General features: G+C 44.1%; 1 protein-coding gene and 1 long non-coding RNA gene across 3 annotated transcripts; both read right to left on the reverse strand.

Moving 5' to 3' along the window:
• Positions 1 to 5,950: 5,950 nt before the first annotated feature.
• Positions 5,951 to 7,118, reverse strand: LOC111947051. Its single transcript, XR_002872845.1, has 2 exons — positions 7,087 to 7,118; positions 5,951 to 6,312 (listed from the first exon to the last, which is right to left on the reverse strand). It is a non-coding gene; the product is annotated as an uncharacterized LOC111947051 (long non-coding RNA).
• A 2,004-nt stretch (positions 7,119 to 9,122) lies between these two features.
• On the reverse strand, positions 9,123 to 18,417 carry allc (allantoicase). Of its 2 annotated transcripts, none has more exons than XM_023952699.1 (11): positions 18,061 to 18,417; positions 15,872 to 15,922; positions 14,904 to 14,991; positions 14,059 to 14,178; positions 13,192 to 13,271; positions 12,629 to 12,761; positions 12,003 to 12,158; positions 11,848 to 11,921; positions 10,468 to 10,576; positions 10,278 to 10,396; positions 9,123 to 10,191 (listed from the first exon to the last, which is right to left on the reverse strand). In XM_023952699.1, exons 1-11 carry the CDS (start codon positions 18,289 to 18,291, stop codon positions 9,898 to 9,900), a joined length of 1,455 nt encoding a protein of 484 aa, XP_023808467.1. In that variant the 5' UTR covers positions 18,292 to 18,417; the 3' UTR covers positions 9,123 to 9,897. The 2 variants fall into 2 exon arrangements, with proteins under 2 accessions (XP_023808467.1, XP_023808468.1); XM_023952700.1 differs by having other exon boundaries at positions 9,982 to 10,208.
• Positions 18,418 to 18,571: the final 154 nt, after the last annotated feature.

An 18,571-nucleotide genomic window follows, 5' to 3' on the forward strand; every position in this document is an offset into this window, starting at 1 on the left:
ATTACGACGTTGGTAATAGGGAATTGCTGGCCATTAAATTGGCTTTGGAAGAATGGCGCCATTGGCTGGAGGGTGCCGAACTTCCCTTTATAGTCTGGACAGATCATAAAAACCTCGAATACATCGTTTCTGCCAGAAGACTCAACCCTCGTCAGGCCCGTAGGGCTTTGTTTTTTAGCCGGTTTAATTTTACTGTCTCCTTCCGCCCTGGGTCACGCAACGTGAAGCCTGATGCGCTCTCCCGCCTGCATTCCCCTGAAGAACCAGAGACCTCCTCTAGTCCCATTTTCCCTCCGTCCTGTGTGCTTGCCAGTCTCTCCTGGGAGATCGAGACCGCCATCCAACAAGCTCTGGCCACTTTTGCTAGGGACTGGGTGCCACGGCCAGCTTGTCCTCTGGTTTCCATCCCCAAACCAATGGCCAGACCGAACGCACGAACCAGAATTTGGAGTCTGCCCTTCGATGCGTTTGTTCCCAGAACCCCAGTTCGTGGTCTAACTATCTGAGCTGGATAGAATACGCCCATAACAGTCTGATCTCTTCCGCCACAGGAAGGTCCCCTTTTGAGGCCTATTTGGGCTACCAGCCCCCTCTGTTTCCCTCCGAAGAGGTTGAGTTAACTGTTCCCTCTGTGGCAGATCACATCCGACGCTGTCGCAGGGTCTGGTCGGCGACTAGACAGTCGCTTCTACGTGCTACACAGCGTGCTAAGAACTCTGCTGACAGGCCCCGTTCTCCAGCTCCCCCTTACGCTCCTGGACAGGAGGTTTGGCTGTCCACCAAGGACCTCCCCCTTCACACAGAATCACGGAAGTTGTCACCTCGCTTCATCGGACCCTTCATTGTGGACTCTGTCATTAATCCTGCCAGTGTCAGGCTACGTCTCCCACGCTCCATGAAGGTTCATCCGGTCTTCCACGTCTCCCGCCTCAAACCTGTGGTCTCCAGTCCGCTGTGCCCTCCGTCTGGACCCCCTCCTCCCGCCCGGCTGGCGGACGGCCATCCGGTCTACACTGTCCGTCGCCTTCTGGATGTGCGTCGGCGGGGTCGTGGCCTCCAGTTCTTGGTGGACTGGGAGGGCTATGGCCCGGAGGAACGCTGCTGGGTGCCTCGTTCGTTTATTGTGGACCCTGCTCTGGTGCGGGAGTTTCGCCGCCTACACCCTGACCGTTTCGTCCGCCGGGTGGCGTCCCTTGAGGGGGGGTCCTGTTAGGATTGTGAGCTCCTCCCACTCCTACCGGGGAATAATCGCCTCACCTGTTTCCAGTCTCCTCATCAACCTTCAGCCTATTTATGGACTCCTCACCTTTCAGCCGATGTCAGTCCGTCTGCTCTCAGCGACATTGCCTCCAGCATCCTCCACACCTTTGGTCTCATCTGCCGTCCAGGATCCAGCCGTCTAAGCCGGAACTTCCCCACCACCACTGGGACTGATTAAAAACTCTTTCTCACCAACCATCTCTGTTCTGTCCTGCTTCTGGGTCCAGCCTCGTGAACTTTAACATCCTCCGCCTCTCTATCTGCTCATATCCATGCCCTCATGCCCTGTTCATATCCACTGCAGCTGAGGGTTATTTTTCCCCGTGCTCCTCAGTGTGTCCTACACAGCGGGCGCAAAATAAGGTCATTGTAGGTTGACACGATAGTCGGGGCGCTCCAGCACAGCACAAGGATGAAAGAGCTGTGACTCTATCTGGCAACACTGCGCTGGATAAGGAAGGAGCATGTTGCCTGGCAGGGACATGATGTCAATTGATGAAGCAGAAAAGCACCACAAACGAGGTTCATCGTGAGACACGCATGGTGTTCAGATCTGCGTGCTGATGCCCCACTGAGGCGCAAAACAGCAAAAACTGGAAAAGGCTGAAGCTAAAAAAAGTATTTTTCCGTCAGAAAAAAATTAATTCATAGATTTTCAGCTTTGTTGAACCATTAATGTTTTTTCCTCCATAAATTCAAATGACTTTGACCTGCGTCTTTACCAGCTGGTTCAGCGCGCTTTCAGGCCGTCCGTCTGCACGTGGACACACGCACACACGGGAGGATCATTTTTAAAGACTGTCACATTGTACAGCAAGAAGCAGAATCCCATCCCTCTGGATTGGTCAGAAATTCGGCGGGTGCGGGCGGTAGCGGGATGAGGAAGATAGTCCCGTGCAGGGCTGTAGTCTCTGCCTCAGCCAGTCTATTACAGTTTAAAGTTGTTACTTTGGTCCGAGTTGTTTCAGGCAGCCGATACACATCACCATAGCAAAGCTTTTGACTGCCGTTAAATCTCGCGATATTCAGCCAATTTCCGTTTCTATCGAAATTTTCAGTGGTATGTTTGAGAGGATTTTGAGTAGTGAGTGTGAGAGGATTTTCACATGTGTATGTGAATGAATATATTTTCAGTTGTATGTATACAAGCATTTCACTAGTGTGTGTGAGAGATTTCATTCGTGTTTATGAATGCTAATTCTGAATAATGTCCTACACGGCACCTCATAATAGAGTACTGCATAACGCATAAGGAGTGTCTCTCTGAGCCTTAAAACCAGGAGCCCTGTTTCCTCCTTCATCAGTAAAGTGTGAGAGGTCATTTTCTTCCAGAAGAAGACGCTTTCATCCATCCATCAATCATTCATCTGGATGATAATATTTCTCCATGAATATCTTTCTCAGTGTATCAGGATATTTCCAGCTGATGCAATTTCTCCATAGGGACACAAGCTTCGGTTGGTTCAGGAACCGGTGAAAATGGCTGTGAAATATTCTTTAGCAGCCGGCAAGGAGGAGGCAGTCCGGCATGCTCTTCATCTTTGCTCCCTTCTCCCCGCAGCACCTCCTTTGGACACAAAAGTCTAATACAAGCGTCTCAAGCTGAGTTTTAGTGATGAACCAGAGGAATCACATGACAGAAAAAAAATCTTGAAATGCAATTATGTGGTGGAACACTGTAAGAGTTATTCTTGCAGCAAATTTTCCTACTCGAAAGTAAAACTCCTCAGTCTCTGAGGCACCGCTTTTTGCTACTTGTGGGTGTTGCCCAATTCATGATGTCACAGCAGCATGTCATTGTTTCTCCCTCGAAAGCAAACAAGATTGAACTTTTGCAAAGATGGATGTGCTTATTGTTCATCTAAATGAAAACATTTTGCTGATCACCACTAGCTCAGCGGACAAAGTGGGTGTTAGCCTGGGGGTGGAGCTGGCAGCACAGACTCCTCCTGAGGGGCTGTTCTTCACTTTGTGACGTCACTCACTCACACAGGCACGCACACACAAACACACAAACAGCCCTTGTGTAAATGAAGTCGATGTGTCTCTCCTGGGCAAGAATCTCCTTAACATTAATGTAGAAGCCCTCTTTACCTTCATTTAGTTTTAGAAGTTTTTCAGCCTCAATAAAGATGTGTTGGTCCGGAATTGATCAGCTATTATTTACTACTTCACACTTTGATTGAAAGTCCAACTGTGAGACATTTTTTAAGGTCCACTCTGATAAAAATGGAGTTTTTAACATGTTCTTGTAGCATTTCTATGGTGTCAAATTAGCGCCTAAAGTATTGCGCATCAAAACAGTAAAACCGCGCATCAAAACCCCAAATCTGTGAATCAAAATGCATAGATTGAGAACCAAAACCCACAATTTGCAACCAAAAGCTATAACCCAAAGCACAATCCTATTTCTCAGCAGGCGATTTGTTTTCTCGCCTTTCTGAAATCCTGTTTTTGAGTTGCAGTTTTATTTTGAAATTGTCTTTTTGAGTTGCGTTTTTATTTCTTGAGTTGCGCTTTTATTTTTTGCGGTTTTGATTCTAAAACCTGTCGACACGTAAAAACAGCGACATGTCAGTCAAGGGGAGGGGAGGCGGGACATCCCTGATATCCAGAAGCTCATTGGCTGCCGAATAACACAGAGTCTTACGTCAACAGACCAGTTTAGAATGTGCCGGTAAGTTTTTCATGTTTTTCAAATCTTTTACTATATCAAACTTTTACTTTATTTAACCAGAGGACGCCAGCACAGTCAGATGAGGAGCTCCACCAGTAGCTGCTAGTGAAAAAAGATGTTAGAAAGTTAGATGTTGCATGACAAACTATCACCATTATTCTCCCGTGTTAGCATGCTAGCTAGCTCAATGCTAGCGGGGTTTCCAGCTCTTTTCATGACTTTTATGGATTAAACAAAGTCGATTGTGATTGATCGAAATGTGTTTCTGAATCATAATTTTACTTTTATTTATTTTTAAACAAGGATGAACTGGATCCCAAACTAGGAAAGGTGTCACTTTCTTACAGCAATATGTTGCTTTGTTCAATCAATCTGTAATCCCTAAAGATAAATTGAGAAACCTTGTAAATTATACATGAATGTACTTCTTGAAAAAAATCTTTGATTAACCCTAGTGACAATCTACGGGCAATTATTCCCAGGTTTACATGACCGATCCTGACACTGGTAAAAAATCGACTTTGTTTAATCCATAAAAGTCATGAAAAGAGCTGGATACCCCGCTAGCATTGAGCTAGCTAGCATGCTAACACAGGAGAACAATGGTGGTAGTTTTTCATGCAACATCTAACTTTCTAACATCTTTTTTCACTAGCAGCTACTGGTGGAGCTCCTCATCTGACTGTGCTGGCGTCCTCTGGTTAAATAAAGTACAAGTTTGATCGTTTAATATAGTAAAAGATTTGAAAAACATGAAAAACTTACCGGCACATTCTAAACTGGTCTGTTGACGTAAGACTCTGTGTTATTCGGCAGCCAATGAGCTTCTGGATATCAGGGATGTCCCGCCTCCCCTCCCCTTGACTGACATGTCGCTGTTTTTACGTGTCGACAGGTTTTAGAATCAAAACCGCAAAAAATAAAAGCGCAACTCAAAAAATAAAAACGCAACTCAAAAAGACAATTTCAAAATAAAACTGCAACTCAAAAACAGGATTTCAGAAAGGCGAGAAAACAAATCGCCTGCTGAGAAATAGGATTGTGCTTTGGGTTATAGCTTTTGGTTGCAAATTGTGGGTTTTGGTTCTCAATCTATGCATTTTGATTCACAGATTTGGGGTTTTGATGCGCGGTTTTACTGTTTTGATGCGCAATACTTTAGGCGCTAATTTGACACCATACATTTCTCTCAGGATGGAGGACATATAAAAGAATTTAAGCTTAAAACTGCATTTCTGAGTATTTCTTTATCCTAATCATGGTTAAACAGGAGCAGATTAAAAAATGCTGTTTGAAAACCTTTTAGTTGTTATGTACAAATTACCAGCAGGCCATCCTTCCAGCTCTGCTCTATTCTGATTTGTCAGACAAATAGATCCATGAACGTCTTTGTTTTCCTGGTCTGAGCTGGAATCTGGATCAAAACTGAACGCTCTGATATTGCTCTCCATTTCTGTTGTACTGCTAATGTAAGGTTGGGGTTTGTGAGGGGCTGTAAGCTAGCAGGAGAGAGTATAAACAGAGGGATTAAAAGACCATTGGGAATGCTTTGAACATAGATTAAAGGTTGACTGGAATGGGATTTTATTCATATTACATCTGCCATTTTGTAATCATTCAGAGCAAAACCATCTAAAAAAATTTGAAGTAAAAAAAAAAAGAAAACTTACAGGTGTGCACCCTATACTAACTGGTGCACACCTGTTACTAGGTAATTTGCGCACAGAGAAATGTTCCCAAGTTACCTGGAAATGGCATTACGTGAGCTAATTGAGTTTTACTTTGCTTTTTGACTTGTCTAAAAGGGATCGAAGCTTTGCTTGCTTACCGTCACAATTGCATCATCACTGAACATCACTAAACATCTTAAACAAGTTTTAAATACATGTGGTTTGTTTCAAAAAAGGGTCCAAATTATATTTGGCATTTTGATTCTTACGACAAACTAAAACCATTTGTTATTTTTATTACTGGCTGTTAGTAACTGGTGAAAAAAACAAACGAACAATTGAATTGATCGGGTGCGCACCAGTTTTATTTTATTATTTTTTTTCTTCAGTGGCCCTTTAGGGGCTCCGTAGTTTTTAAAGTGGATCGAAATGAAAATATTTCCCAAAACTGAAATTAAACAAGTCACGTGACCAACAAGCGGATGGTGATGCACTTCTTGGTAGGAACTTGCTGCCTTGGGCGCTGTGCAGGAGCAGGCACTGCACCACCAGAGGTCCCACAGCGTCACACAGCTCATCCAAAGTTGAGCGTGTCATGTGGAATCTTTGGAACCACAGCTTCTCTGTAAAATCCCCAACTACCATTTCCCCAAATCTCTTCCTCTGTAGCCCCTCCCACATGTAAGGAGCTCGCCGCTCCATGGCCTGAAGAAGACGACGATGATGATGATGAGTGTTAGTGCCGTGCCAGAAATTTACATTTATCAGCTGTAAATCAAAGTATTGTTCACATCCGTTATCATGTTTCTGAATGACTTACCGTGTGGGTTGGTTTGTGTTTATTCACACAATTATGATTGAATAGAAACAGGGAAATTGCAAAATATTTGTATTTGGGAATTTCAATAAAGTTTTGTACATATGTGTCATGAAAATGCAGTTTATGAAACCACAAGCATAGAATAGAATAGAATAGAATAGAATATAATAGAATAGAATAGAATAGAATAGAATAGAATAGAATAGAATAGAATAGAATAGAATAGAATAGAATAGAATAGAATAGAATAGAATAGAATAGAATAATCTAAAGGAAATGTAAAAACAGCCATCTGCCTGCACTCATTAAACACACACACGCACTAAAAACAATAAAAATAGTAAAAATAGCAATAGATTAAAAAGATTACTAGATTTAAAAATAAATAAATAAGGGGGGGGGGGGGGGGGGGGGGCAAGTCTGGGTCCCCCTGTGCCGGTCCAAGCCTGAATGAAATACAGGGCTGCATCAGGAAAGTCTCTGCCAAACCACCTGTGCATATCGGTGGAAGCTAATTTGTTGTGGCGACCTCTGAAGGGATATGCCAAATTTAAACAACAACAATTTACTGATTTGCCTAACAAATTTACTTCCTGACTACCTGCTAGTTATTGTTTACTCTCTTAAAAATGTCATACTGTTAAGTTAATTGAACATACCTAACGTTGTTACTTGTGTGTGTTGTTTGCATGTTCTCCCCGTGCATGCGTGGGTTTTCTCCAGGGACTCCGGCTTCCTCCCACTGTCCAAAAATATGCTTCATAGGTCAATTGGAAACTAAATTGTCCCTAGGTGTGAGTGTGTATGGGTGTGCGATTGTGACCCTGCGACAGACTGGCGAACAGTCCAGGGTGTCCTCTGCCTTCGCCCACAAGTGGCTGGGATAGGCTCCAGCAACCCCGTGAACCCGAAAGGGAAAAACGGATTAGAAGATGAATGAATGAGATGAATAACGTTGTTACTGATCCTGGAACTTGTGAAGAAAATGAGAGACACGCCTTAATCAGGTTAAGCTATAGTCGGCATTCAAAGATTTGTTCCACTGCTTTATGTTGAGTCATGCTAATGCACTGAGATGTAAATGTGGTTTAACAGGTGTTAATCTCACTAAAGAATGGTGATGTTTTGTTGATGATGGTAGATGAGTAGTTTCAGAAAGCATATTGTGAACATGTGAGTCTCACCACCCTCATTACACTTGGTGCCATTAAACACGTGCACATGTTCAACCATGACAGGCTCGTTGGAATGACAGATGGAACAAAATTCAAGTGAACAGCACAGAAAGCTGGGAGAGATAGATGCAGACAGGGACACAATTTTTGGTGCTCACTGCTTCATTAAAAGAAATCACCTATGGTGACTGAAACAACCCAAAACAAAAAGCGAATAATAAAATTAGTGAAAGTCAATCACAGAAAACCAGACATTAAATGTTAATGAAAGACGGGTGGAACAAATAATGAATACCTTTTTGGTTCTGGCTTGAGTTCTCATCTCATATCATCTCTTATCATCTTTACATCCGAAGACTACATGCCATGTATCCCATCATGCATCGCACATACCCCATAAGGCATCTCGACCAACCAACGTGTCCCTGTAACTGTGGTGCATTCAAATACAACCGGATCAATTTATATCAGAATATTGTTTTGTGGGGATGCATAAATTATTTTGTGGAAACAAAATATTTATGTAATTTACCCACGTCAGGTACCGGGGCTCCGTATAAAAGGCACTGATTACTTTACGGGTAGACCTTACCACAAAAAAAAACACAAAAGAAAACCTGCTAACTTCTTCAAAATTGACCTCACAAAGAAGAGTTGAAACATCTCAAACAAAACACAGTCCAGTTGAGTACTTTATTACTCACTAATTTCCTTGGATCTGATTGCAACAGAGTTTCAGGATCACAAGAACCATTTCAAGACATCTCATGCTACATTTCTAAAGGCAACATATGCAAACAAGATCTCTGGTCAATACAAATAGGCTTGATTCACATTTTTAGGAGGATCTTATTCTGTGCACCTTGTTTTCTGAATCCTGTGCAGTCACAGGGGTGTCTGGAGTCTGACCCAGCTGCTTCAGCAGTCCATCAAAGGAAACACACACCTTGTCATGTCTAACAATTTGGAGTCTCCACTCAACCTGTGAATCCTCTTTTCAGACTGTAGGTGGTTCGGTGATGTAACATTTAATAATTGCTAATAGGATTTGGACTCACACAGCAGCAAACTTACAAAGGGTGGAGAGCAGTATGCATCAATGTGGAAAGTGATATCTCATTCAAAATGACACATGATCAATACATGGCTTTTCTGATCTACAAAATCAGCTGGTCCTTTCTGTTGTGACACAGCCGCGGTTACATGGGCAAAATATCTTGATCGGATCAATGGTCGGATTGAAATCCAACCGTGCACATGGGCACAGAAAACCTTTTTTCCGATTAGGACAAACGTTCACATGGTCACACTCTCGGTCAGAATAAACCATTTGGTCATGCGCAGAGGTGTTGAAAATACTGGAAAAAGGAAATGAGTCCCACAGTAAACAAACTGCTGCCACATACATTTATGCAGCAGCTCGGTAATATACGAGACGATCTTCTAAACGTGCTTTTATTAATGTTATTATAAAGCGCCTGTTCGCTCATCATTTTCTCTTTAATCCGTGTGGTCAGTGCTTTTTTTTTGGAAGAACGAAGCTCTCAGGAGAGGCTAACACGCACTAACAACGTTAGCCTTGTTGGATGAACATAAATCCATGCAGGAAATGCTGCAATCTGCATCTTGGCTGCACGTAAACATGTGGGAATAACATCAGCCTTTATTTTGTCGGGACACGACTGGAAACACAAATCTACATGATTGTTTGAATGATTTCTAAGGTCTGAGTGACATTTCTGCTGTGAAAAGCTCACACACCGCCCCAAAGCCGCTGTGTGAGCTGACGGTCCGAGCTCTGCTCGGACACACGGTTCTCCTGAAGCCAGCAGCCGCTGACCCAGAGCGGCATGACGGATCACAGTCCGAATTCTCCCACACATAACAAACCAACAAAACGCACACGTAACAAAGCATCCTCCCCTCCCCTCAAACACACATGAATAAATCCTGCTGCTCTGCTCAGAGACACAGTTTGCTCGGTCCACCGGCACCCAAGCCCGGACCTGGGGCACGAAGCGCTAGTGAGGGGTGTAAGAGAGGGGAGAGGTGAAGAGCCAGTGGGGCGAGGGCGAGAGCGGGGCGAGAGCGGGGCGAGAGCGGGGCGAGAGCGGGGCGAGAGCGGGGCGAGAGCGGGGCGAGAGCGGGGCGAGAGCGGAGCGGCGCTTTGCACCGGGCCTCCGCAGAGCAGCGGATCGGTTCTATCTGAGTTTCAAAGCTTCTCTGGAGCGAAGCACCATCCATGCATGACACACGATCGGAATGAACTGTTTACATGAACAACAATTGGATCAACTATCTCGATCGGAAAGAAATTTTGACCCAAACAAGTCTGATCGGCGTGTTTACATGACGCTTTTTTCTTCCGATCAGGCGTTCTTTCCGATTACTTTTGCCCATGTAAACGCAGCTACAACCGTATCTTCTCACAGTTTGGATGTCTGCCTTTTCAGGTTGGAGGGAGCTACAGTCAGCTGTGTGGGTCGACCCCAAAGCCGCAGGCGACTGACCCCCCCGTCTGGACGGATTACGAGACGGATGTGAGTGAAGGGACGGCTCTGGATGAGGTCTGCAGCACTGTACTGATGCCTGCAATGAGGATGGAGCTGCAGCACAGACGGACATGTTCATTGCAATCCCAACAAAAGAAACCAGCGATCAATGTTAAAAATGACCTTCTGTGGGGGGAGAAGCTCCTCCCACTTCACTGAATTCCAGCTGGTCTTAATCAAATGTCTCTCCTCTTCCTGGGTCAGCAAACAGGCCTCTAGTCGGCAGGAGTCTGGGAAGTTACCTGAATGCAAATGTGGCATTAAAATTAGCTTTAGGTAGAAATGAGAGGATGCAGGGGAAGAGCGTCCTCACCTTTGAAGTGGGTGGTGTCCACTTCAATGCTGCTTATGACCCCAGGATGACCCAGGCGAAACACGGCCCACTCATAACCAGGCACCTGCAGGATCCCACACTCGTTTACCTGTAGGGAGAAGGTGGGATTCACCCTGGGCAGTTTACCAGTGCATCACAGGGCCACACAGAAACAAACAACCACACACACTCACATTCAAACCTAAAGGACAATTTGGAGTCACCAATCAACCTATGATGCTTGCTTTTTGATTGTGGGAGCAAACCATAGTGTCTGGAAGAAATCCACAAATGCCCGAGGAGAGCATGCAAACTCCACCCAGCCATGATTTAAAGCAGGACCTTCTGGCTGTGGGGGAGAGTGCTAACCACCAGCTCATCGTGCTTCTTAAGTTACTGCTAACCTTTATTTTACAGGCTCAATGGCACATTAGAAAAGACTAATTGTATATTTGTTTTGGAGAGCTCTAGAAATGTCCCAGCAAGCATGTTGCTGTGTCTGGAGTTATGAGATCATTCAGAGTATTCAAATCGCGCCACAAGACCTTTTGCTACGTCTTTACTTTGACTCAGTATAGAAACTAAGTTTGTGAACGCAGCACTAGAATTATTCAGTAAAGGGGCTGATTTCATGATCAGTTCAGACTGATTGTCAAAAGTCTGAATTTGCAACATGAGTTTGTGTCTGTAGTGTGAACACTTGTTTCCTTGTGCTGTTTTGAAAATATGCTTTTACAGAAGCTCTATATAAATACAGATTTACTTACTCACTTTACTTGAGAGCAGGTTTTGCAGCTGTAAACTTTTCCACATGCACTTACATGGTTTTATATACAAATTTAGTTTGCAAATGAAAAACGTATTTGTATGTGTGGATATCATTTAGAACTAAAATGCATTTGAAAGGAAACAACACCAAAAGAAATGTGACTCACATTATTTGCCATAGATTTTTGAACTAATAGTTTATCTAAACCTGTGAGGAGAAATGTGAACGTTTTAGATGGGGAGCTGAAAGAAACAAAAACTACAAAAAGAAGGATGTTCATGCATAATGGGAACTTTTTACATTCTTGCTTAATTGTGAGTGTCACATTCTGAAAACAGTCGTATCCCTTGTTCTATCCTAGGCACTTTAACATTGGGAGTTGGGTCATCTAGACCCATTAGACAGTGCTCTGAACCTTTTTTCTTCAATGATTGTGATCTTCACTGGTGTCCATGGATTACATGAAATCTTTCCACCTTTATCCACCTTTGTCATGGTAGGGAGAACACGTCAGTGTAAGGGGGGGGTCATCTAAGATAGCACAAGGGGTAAATTGAGGGAACCATCAGAAAAACCCTAGAAAAGTATGAAAGGCTGCTGTGTGCTCAGACCTTTAACTCTTTGGGTCGGTCCAGTCTGCGAGCTGTTTCCCATCCGTCAGCCATATTGGCAGCCTGGCCCAAACCTGCAACCTCGCTTTCCTCAATCAACGTTCTTCAAAACTGACATGATGAGCTCAGAAAATACACTAGACTTTATTCCAAACCAATCATGTTGCGTGGATGTCCAAAGTGGGCGTTACTGTAGCCAAGGCACATTCCTCCATTGGTCAGAGCCACTAGGTCTACCTTCTGATTGGTGGAAACAGTTGACCAATCCCTGAGCCCAACACCATACACCCTCAAGCGAGCAATCCCTCCATCTGAGAACAAATAGTTACACAGACACACACCAACACACTGCTGTGAGGAACAGGTCAGGAGAATCAAAGTAGCAGACAACAGGCGGGCGGTGAGTCAAGGTTTATTTAGTGTGTTTTAAAGGGGAGTTGGGGACAGATAGCTGGAACATGAACCCAGGCAGAAGACATAACAGCCCTGATACAGAGCCAGAGCTTCAGAAAGCAGGACAGAGCTTCAAGGACAATCTGGCTGTAAGTGGGTGGGTGAACAGAGCTTGAAGAGCAGGGGTCTTAATGAGGGAAATGGCAAGAGGTGAGAAAAGCGGGACAAGTTGAAGGGGCAGACCAGGGAGCAAAAGACTATCCATCTACCTCATTCAGAGGCAGAGAGAAGGAGAAGAAAGAGAAAAACCTCGAGGGAGAACAGGGATCCCAACACACACTGGCCCACAGCCAAATCATTTTATGTGTATTTGTGTGCATGTTTGTACCTGGGAGCATGTTGAGCCGCAGGTGTGTGACCCTCCCCCTGAAATCTGTTCTGAAGTAATTGTGGCAACAATCGGAGTATCCAGGCTGCAGCGGACTCACGCCCACCAACTCTGGCCACGCCTCTGAGCCTAGCTGTCAGTCAAAGGAAGCATGGCCATCAATAAAAAGACTGAATTTCAGTGTAGAACATGGCATATTCTAAAATCTACGCACATGTAGATTGTAGTGAATGTAGTGAAGCGTGTGGGGCATGCTTTAACCCAAGTCAGCTGTCTTTAAATGCGGTGTTCCCCTCATTTATTTAAATAAGGTTCACATTAATGAGAGCATATGTAACCATTCAGGAGTCCCTCACTTTTTTCCATCAAACGTCTCCATGTTTCATGGGTCTATTGCAGAGTTCAATTGTGCTTTTTTGTTTAAAAATGTTTCTGTCGACATGTAGGTACCTGTATCACCTGGTAAACTTTACAAGATGATATGTTTTCAAGGTAATCAGGATGTCCCAAACCCCGATTGGCAGTGTTGGCAGTGCTGCCCATGGCGTCTCTCTTTTATTCACCTTAGCAGCAGCTGCCATCTCGCTGCTGGACGCCGCCATCCCAGTCCGGTCTCCATCCAAAGTAAATGCGGGCATCTGATCTTTAGAAGCAGGGGGATGTCATGGAGTTACACCTTACTTAATTCTGTGCAACCCAAACAAGCCAATATTCTTGTCTGATAAAGTTCTAGCCCAGCAGCTGAAAGAAGGAAAGCCTGGACGCATCAACTCTTAAAAGCTTAAAAAACACGATAAACACTAATCAGAGTCCAAGAAAATTTCAAGCCTCCAAAAGTAAGGCTAGTAACCAGCGAGTCAGTCTGTAGTGCAGCAGGAGCTTAAGCTTGAAGGTATCTACACACCAACAGCGTCGGCTCGTGTTCTAGTAGCCAGTTTTGATGAAAAGTCTATGTAAATCCATGTTAACCCTCATTTCAGACTTCCGTGTTGAGACTTTTGGGTTCACGTGTCGCTTTGCAGGTTTTCCAATGGGGGCACTTGGATTTGGTAGTGATGAGTATGTGATGTTCTTTTCAAAACACAGTAGTGCCAACCATTGTAAACATGATCACTCTGTAATTGCAGCATGTGCCTAGCCAGATTTCTATGACACCAGGTCTTTGAGTCTTCGTACGGAGCCTTCACCAATTAAAGGTGGACGGTAAACAGTCCTCACACAGGACTTCACTACGTCACAGCAAAGCTGCGCTAAAGGCCTTACTTATAAAGCCCAGCCCATGTTTATCAGTTTAAAAACTACAATAAAAAATTAGCCTCTGACTATTTCAAAGCAATTGTTCTATGTGAGCCGGTCAATTGTCATTTTTTCATCAGCAAAACTGTTAAAAGAAAGTGATGAGGATGTAGCTAAGGGAGAGCAGCTGGTACCCAGACAGCCTCCTTGGATGGAGATGTGGGGCGAATGGTTTCCTGTGAAGAAAGATGTGTCCACATCAAAGCCGTAGATAGAGCCAGGAACTCCCAGCTGGATTATGCACCAATCATGACCTTCAAACAGCAAACAGAGATACCAGAACACTTGAGATTTTCTAACCTGGAAGTCAAGCTGTTCAACAAGGTTCAGTACCTGGGACACATTTATTTCTTTACAGCAATGGTTGCATAATACATTCACTGTATTAAAACGATCATGTGTCACAATCTATTCTAGAGTCCTGGTTTTTTTTGTATCTTCTCTGTTCTGTTAGGACTAAGTTGTTTTTTACGTTTGGATCATTTTAGGATCATTTCAATCAAACACAGTAAACAGTCAACATTTGTTTTCAACATTAACAGCTTTTAATTCTTTGTGAAGAACCATTTCTTCTGACAGCACCAGAAGGAGACGTTTGGCTTCACTCCCGCAAAGGTTGATAATGTTGAGATTTCTGTTCAACATTTAATTTAGCCTAATTTCTCAGAAGACAACTTTAAAACAGGAGGCAAAAAAACTTAAAAGAAAGTTAGGATACTAAAAGTAAAAACACTTTTAGTATTTTAGAAGAAAATTCTCTAACTGGCCAGAGCTTCTTAATGTTCATCATGAATTGAGGGACCCAAGAAGCCCAGATTAGTTAGTCTAAAATATGAAAATCTGGAACTCTCTAAGTGTCTACATTGTTTAAGATACTAGATTTGGTTTAAATCTCAACAATTTCCTAAATTTCAGCAGTCAATCTGAATTTCGAAAACTGGTCAGTCTAAAGAGGTTTGATGAAGTTCCAGATCCTCACCAGGAATTCTCTTCCTCCTCGTCTCCCATCCGTCCATCCATTTTCCAAAATCTGTGAAAGCAGATGCTTTGAACTGCGGTGGCTCCTTCTGGAAAACCCAGAGTTCACATGAAAAAACCCACAGGATTCCTCTCAAATGTAATTTGTCAGATTATTGTGTGAGTCTATTTTAAAGTATTTTGTCATGCTGTCCACTTCATGTTTGAGTTCACCTTGTTATTGTTTCCTAGTCTAATCCTCCTTTCTTGACACCAGAGACTGAAGCGGAATAAAGTGCATAGAGAAATATGCACATTATTGTGTGTGACGATAACCGCTTCACCGCAGTGATGACCTCATCACCGTCCTTTTTTTTTAAGTTCTGCATATTGTGCGTGATTGGAACTCTAATAAACACATTAAAAACATTCATCTTTGCTGATAATTTACTTTTTTTCTGCTAGTCCTGTGTTCAGACTTCAAGGGTTTCTGGGGGAAACCTTTTATTACTGTTCTCCGTCTCTCCCTCTACGCTGCACGCGCTCACTCCACTCACACACACACGTGCGGTTTCAGCAGCACACACACATCCTCATTCTACAACAGAAGTTTCCATCTCGCGAGATTATACGACAAATTTGCTGCGTTCTAATCATTATTTTCCATTGTATTCATTTCCATTACAAGCTGCGTGCGTTCTTGAGTGCGACGCCGCGCCCCCTGCTGGTTCATCACAGCGGTGATCAAAAATCCCACACCCTCACAGCTCTAATGCACATTTAGTTTGCCTCAATTCTATTCTGAGCACGTTCTTTCATTTTCATGATATCCTGTATGCTGTGAATTGGCACCTTTTGGAGAAAGTGGGTCCAAACTTCCCGTTCTTAACTGAACCAATGTTTAAAGAATGCTGTGGGACCCCCAAAATGCATTGATTGCCGTTCTTTGTCCGAATGTTTCTGGATATGCTGTTTTAGTTGCAGTAGTACCTTCAGGAGGTTCTTTGCTGGAGCGAACCACTCATCTGTGGCAAAAATGACCTGAAAAAAGAAGAAGCTTCGTGGAGTGAAAGCTGATCACCTGAAAGAAGACAAATTATTTTTAAAGCTGCTTGTTTTATGACTTCATCTAAAAGTTTGTTTAATGCTAGATTTTTGAAAACAGAGCAGAGAAGAAATAAACTACAAATACCAACAATCATGGAGATACCAAGTCTTCACAAGTCACTCCTTATCAGAAATACACTACTCACAATACTGTAATTTGGGATATTGTTACTCGGATGACTGCTTGTCCTATTTGGTTTAAATTTTAATCAAACTTGATATGACTAATATAGCATGAGAGGAAACACCATGTTCATTTATTTAATATGTTTTTAACCCAAAAACTAAGGCAATAACAAAGATAGTCCGAAATTACAAAAACGGACCCTATCAAGAGAAGACCATTAGCTGCAATGACAGCTTGACAGTGTTTGGTAGTTTCCGAAGCTTTAGGTTTGGCCATCTTACATATACTCACTTCTCTCTGAGCTGAGTGATTTCAGCCTCCAACCATGCTGAGGCCATGGTTCCTGACCCTTCCCCTTACAGTTTTATCTGCACATTAGACATGTAGGACCCTTGGTAGGGGGGGTGCTTGGACATCATTGTAAGCAATCAGGAGATCTCCTCTCAGTGCCCTACACGCTAATTTTAACTGCACCCTTTAGTACACACACCCTTTACCCCACAGCAATATACTGTCCAACACGCACACATACGCATGCACCTACAAACAAATACACACACCACACAAGTAAGGTGGGACCTCTGATCTTCTGTCACCAACCCTATCCCAGGCAGGGGAACCAGGCACTTGGCAACAGTGGCTGTGTCCATTGGGTGCTAGCTTTCTGGGCCCGGGGGCCCTCTCTCCATGCAGGGAGAGGGATCCCTGAGTTCTATGGCAAGACCAGGAACTGGGGATCACATCACATCTGAGCCTGGGGGTGTCCGTGTCCCTGTGGTGCGTGTTCTAGTCCTTGGCCTTGAGTGCAATCTGTCGCCAGTATTCCAACAGTGGATGATGTGATGTGGGCCATGTTTACAACACTCTTTGTGGACCCCCACTTGTCTTGTGTGCTCCCCCTGGGCGGTGGTGGGTGGCCCCTGCCTTTGTCTCTCCCTGACCTCCTGCGGACTGGGTGGGTGGCTGCCTGGAGCGTTGAGCGTAGCATCTGCCACCTAGACCAGGGCCAGCAGGACCACCACAGGAGCTTACTACCACCCAGAAGTGTTGAACATCCCTCCACCCCAACCCCAGGCACGAACCAGTGCCCCCAAGGGAGACCCACCCCACACTCCAGGCAACCACCTGCCCACCCCGCAGGAGGTCAGGGAGAGAGCAAGACAGGGGCTGCCCACCCCCGCCCAGGAAGAGGATGCTTTAGAGAAGTGGGGTTTCTCGAAGAGGGTTGTAAACAAACACCAACCAGGCTCACCCACTGCTGGAATTCTGCAGAGGCCCAGCACTCGAGGGCTCGGACCAGAACCTGCACCACAGGGACACGGACACTCCCAGGCTCACGTGATGTTTTTGGCTACTATTAACCCCAAACTTATAGGTGATTTAACTATTTTTGTTGATTTTATAACAGATTTTAAACCTTTTTTTGACCTGAACTTAACAAAATTCACGTTGAATCTTGTCTCCAACTCCAACATTGCAGCAGCTCAAGAGAGGAAATGGCTCCTCCAAGTAAATCTGGCTGATTTGCGAAAGCTAGCGCTCAACTTGATTTGTAATTCAGCTCGGAGGGGGGTGGAGCTTCATACAGCCATGAGTCCTGACCATTTACTGTATTTGTGATCTCACATACAGTCACTTCTTTCCTAAATAGTCAAAGGTCCTGACTCAGCTCTCAGGAAGGGCAGGGGTGAGTAAACCCCCCATGCTGTTAGCAGTGTCATGCTGCTATGAGCAATAAGTGATTCTATTGTCTCTATAGCTTCGCTTTTCTCCTCTCATAACAGGGAGGAAAATAGAGTTATGGTACAATGATAAGATGGATATATTGTTGCTAGTTGCTTGGTAAAAAAAATAGTCACTGGAAGAGTCTGAAATAAAACAGAAGAACTGGATAGTTTGCAGAGACCATGAGCTTGACAGCACGACTGCTTATCAGCGGACTCACCTTCCCTCCAACTGCCTCACACGCAAGATCATTGAAGTGTAGGAAGTCCGGTTCAGCTTGACTTTTTCCCAATAGTGTCTTTCTCTCAGCCATCCTTAGCTCCTTCGTAGAGGTTCTGACTGGTTCTGATAGTTTGAAAGCAGGTTCTGACAGATTCTGATGTCCGAGAAGGAGTGTCAGCAGCAGGAGAAGAAACTCAGATCCCTCACCCGGCAGGACAAAGTTCAGCATCTGTTTGTTCTAATGGATGACTCTACGTGCACACAGGACCGCTGCTCCATAAACACATCCTCATTGATTAGCAAACGAGAGGTAGGGGCTGAAACATGGTAGAACATGAGATTCTCTTTCTTGGTTCATTTTTGTGATCATTTTGATTTGCTTTGGTTCGTGACTGAGGTGTCTCAAAACACAACAAAAGGAAAAACCATCAGTGCTTCAGACGTGCTCCTTCCAAAAACCCAAATTATCTAACATGTAAGTGATTACACAAAACAAAGTACATAAAGGG

This window comes from Oryzias latipes, chromosome 24 (genome assembly GCF_002234675.1).
Source record: "Oryzias latipes chromosome 24, ASM223467v1".
Classification (NCBI taxonomy): domain Eukaryota; kingdom Metazoa; phylum Chordata; class Actinopteri; order Beloniformes; family Adrianichthyidae; genus Oryzias; species Oryzias latipes.

What these genes read in the sequence shown, in the direction of transcription:
- allc (XM_023952699.1), bottom strand. Translation starts at nt 18,291, where the DNA reads ATGCTGAACTTTGTCCTGCCGGGTGAGGGATCTGAGTTTCTTCTCCTG. An exon ending in CAGCAAAGAACCTCCTGAAG is followed by an intron (nt 14,992 to 15,871) that starts GTACTACTGCAA and finishes TGGGTTTTCCAG; the next exon opens with AAGGAGCCACCGCAGTTCAA. An exon ending in GGACACCACCCACTTCAAAG is followed by an intron (nt 10,397 to 10,467) that starts GTGAGGACGCTC and finishes ATTTGCATTCAG; the next exon opens with GTAACTTCCCAGACTCCTGC.